At 33.4% G+C, this 1,478-nt stretch overlaps 1 protein-coding gene across 1 annotated transcript; it reads right to left on the reverse strand.

Moving 5' to 3' along the window:
• Positions 1-342: 342 nt before the first annotated feature.
• Positions 343-1,263, reverse strand: LOC134602050 (olfactory receptor 10A7-like). Its single transcript, XM_063446551.1, has one exon. The coding sequence runs from the start codon at positions 1,261-1,263 to the stop codon at positions 343-345; it is 921 nt and encodes a 306-aa protein (XP_063302621.1).
• Between the last annotated feature and the right edge of the window lie 215 nt (positions 1,264-1,478).

The following is a 1,478-nucleotide window of genomic DNA, read 5'->3' on the forward strand; positions in this document are numbered from 1 at the left end:
TATTTTTTATAATGTTTCAATGTTTTCTAGATACTTATGAGCTTACACTCATTCTCAGACGCTTGTGGATGTATGCAGCTGCCTATTTGATTTATTCTTTATTTATCACACCTTGTTTCTATTTCCTTATTTAATGTTTTCTAGATTCCTAGCGAGATTTGTGGTCTATGCATCACGCGAGTAGTTGTTTTATAATTTTATGCTGTTAGACCACTAATTGTATTGACTTGAACCTCTCGTCCCAAAAAATAAAATCACTCTAAAAACATTAGCTCTTATTTGTTATAATATAACATAATGATAAACATTATATCTCATGTAAAGTAGTTTAATTGAATTCATTCATTTTACCAAAAACTTTCCCACAGCTTCCCTAATATCTTTATTTCTTAGACTGTATATAATTGGGTTAATCATAGGAGTCACCACAGTGTACAACAGGGAAGCAATTTTATTGACAGTCAAAGATTTTCTTTTGGAAGGAATCATATAATTTCCAGTTAGTGTGCCGTAGAATATTGAAACCACAGTCAGGTGGGAGCTGCACGTGGAGAAGACTTTTGCTCTTCCACTTGTGGTGGAGATCCTAAGGGCAGCCTGGATAATATATACGTAAGAAACTGCAATAATTATAAGTGGAAATAAAGTAAATGGTACACATGATACGAGAGTTTCCAATTCAAAAAGCGCAGTGTCTGAACACGAAAGTTCTAATAGTGGACCAAGATCACAGAAGAAATGATCAATACGATTTGGGCCACAAAACTGAAGTTGGATTATTGATGTCATTACAATTAATTCTGTAGAAAAACTTAACATCCAAGACATGATAGCCAATGTAATGCATACCATAGGGTTCATTAAAGAACTATATCTCAGTGGATTACAGATGGCAAGATATCTGTCATAACCCATTATGGACAAAAGGAGACACTCAAATACGATAGAGGAAGCATAGAAATAAAATTGAATAATACAACCTTTAAATGATATGACTCCTTCACTACATATAATATAAAGTGTGTTGGGAACAATGGTTGTGGTTAAGAGCAAATCAGAAATGGACAGTTGCGTTAGGAAGAAGTACATGGGAGACTGGAGACTGCTGTTAGATGCCACCAGCCAAATAATCAGAATATTTCCATACACGGTCAAAATAAGGAAAACAGGAAGGAAAAATAAAAATAACATCTTGAAATGTAGTAGATCCTGAAATCCTAGGAGAAGAATCTCAGTGACAATTGTCTGGTTTATGGACCCCATTGCCTGGGGAGAAGAAAAAGAGTGTTGTGGTGTTATTTTATGCTAAGTTTCAAAAGAAAGTGACAGTCATATGCGGTTTTAATTGTAACGACTTTGGTTTTGGAGCAAAATATTTTAAATAATCTGTTATTTGACTGGACTGTCTAATTTAGAACTCAATTTAATGTTTTTGGATAAGCTTTTCAAATGATACAATATACAATATTTTTATATAA

The sequence above is a fragment of the Pelobates fuscus genome, chromosome 3 (assembly GCF_036172605.1).
Source record: "Pelobates fuscus isolate aPelFus1 chromosome 3, aPelFus1.pri, whole genome shotgun sequence".
In the NCBI taxonomy this organism is placed as follows: domain Eukaryota; kingdom Metazoa; phylum Chordata; class Amphibia; order Anura; family Pelobatidae; genus Pelobates; species Pelobates fuscus.

Excerpts from the sequence above, each read along its gene's own strand:
- LOC134602050 (XM_063446551.1), bottom strand. The coding sequence starts at position 1,263 with ATGGGGTCCATAAACCAGACAATTGTCACTGAGATTCTTCTCCTAGGA.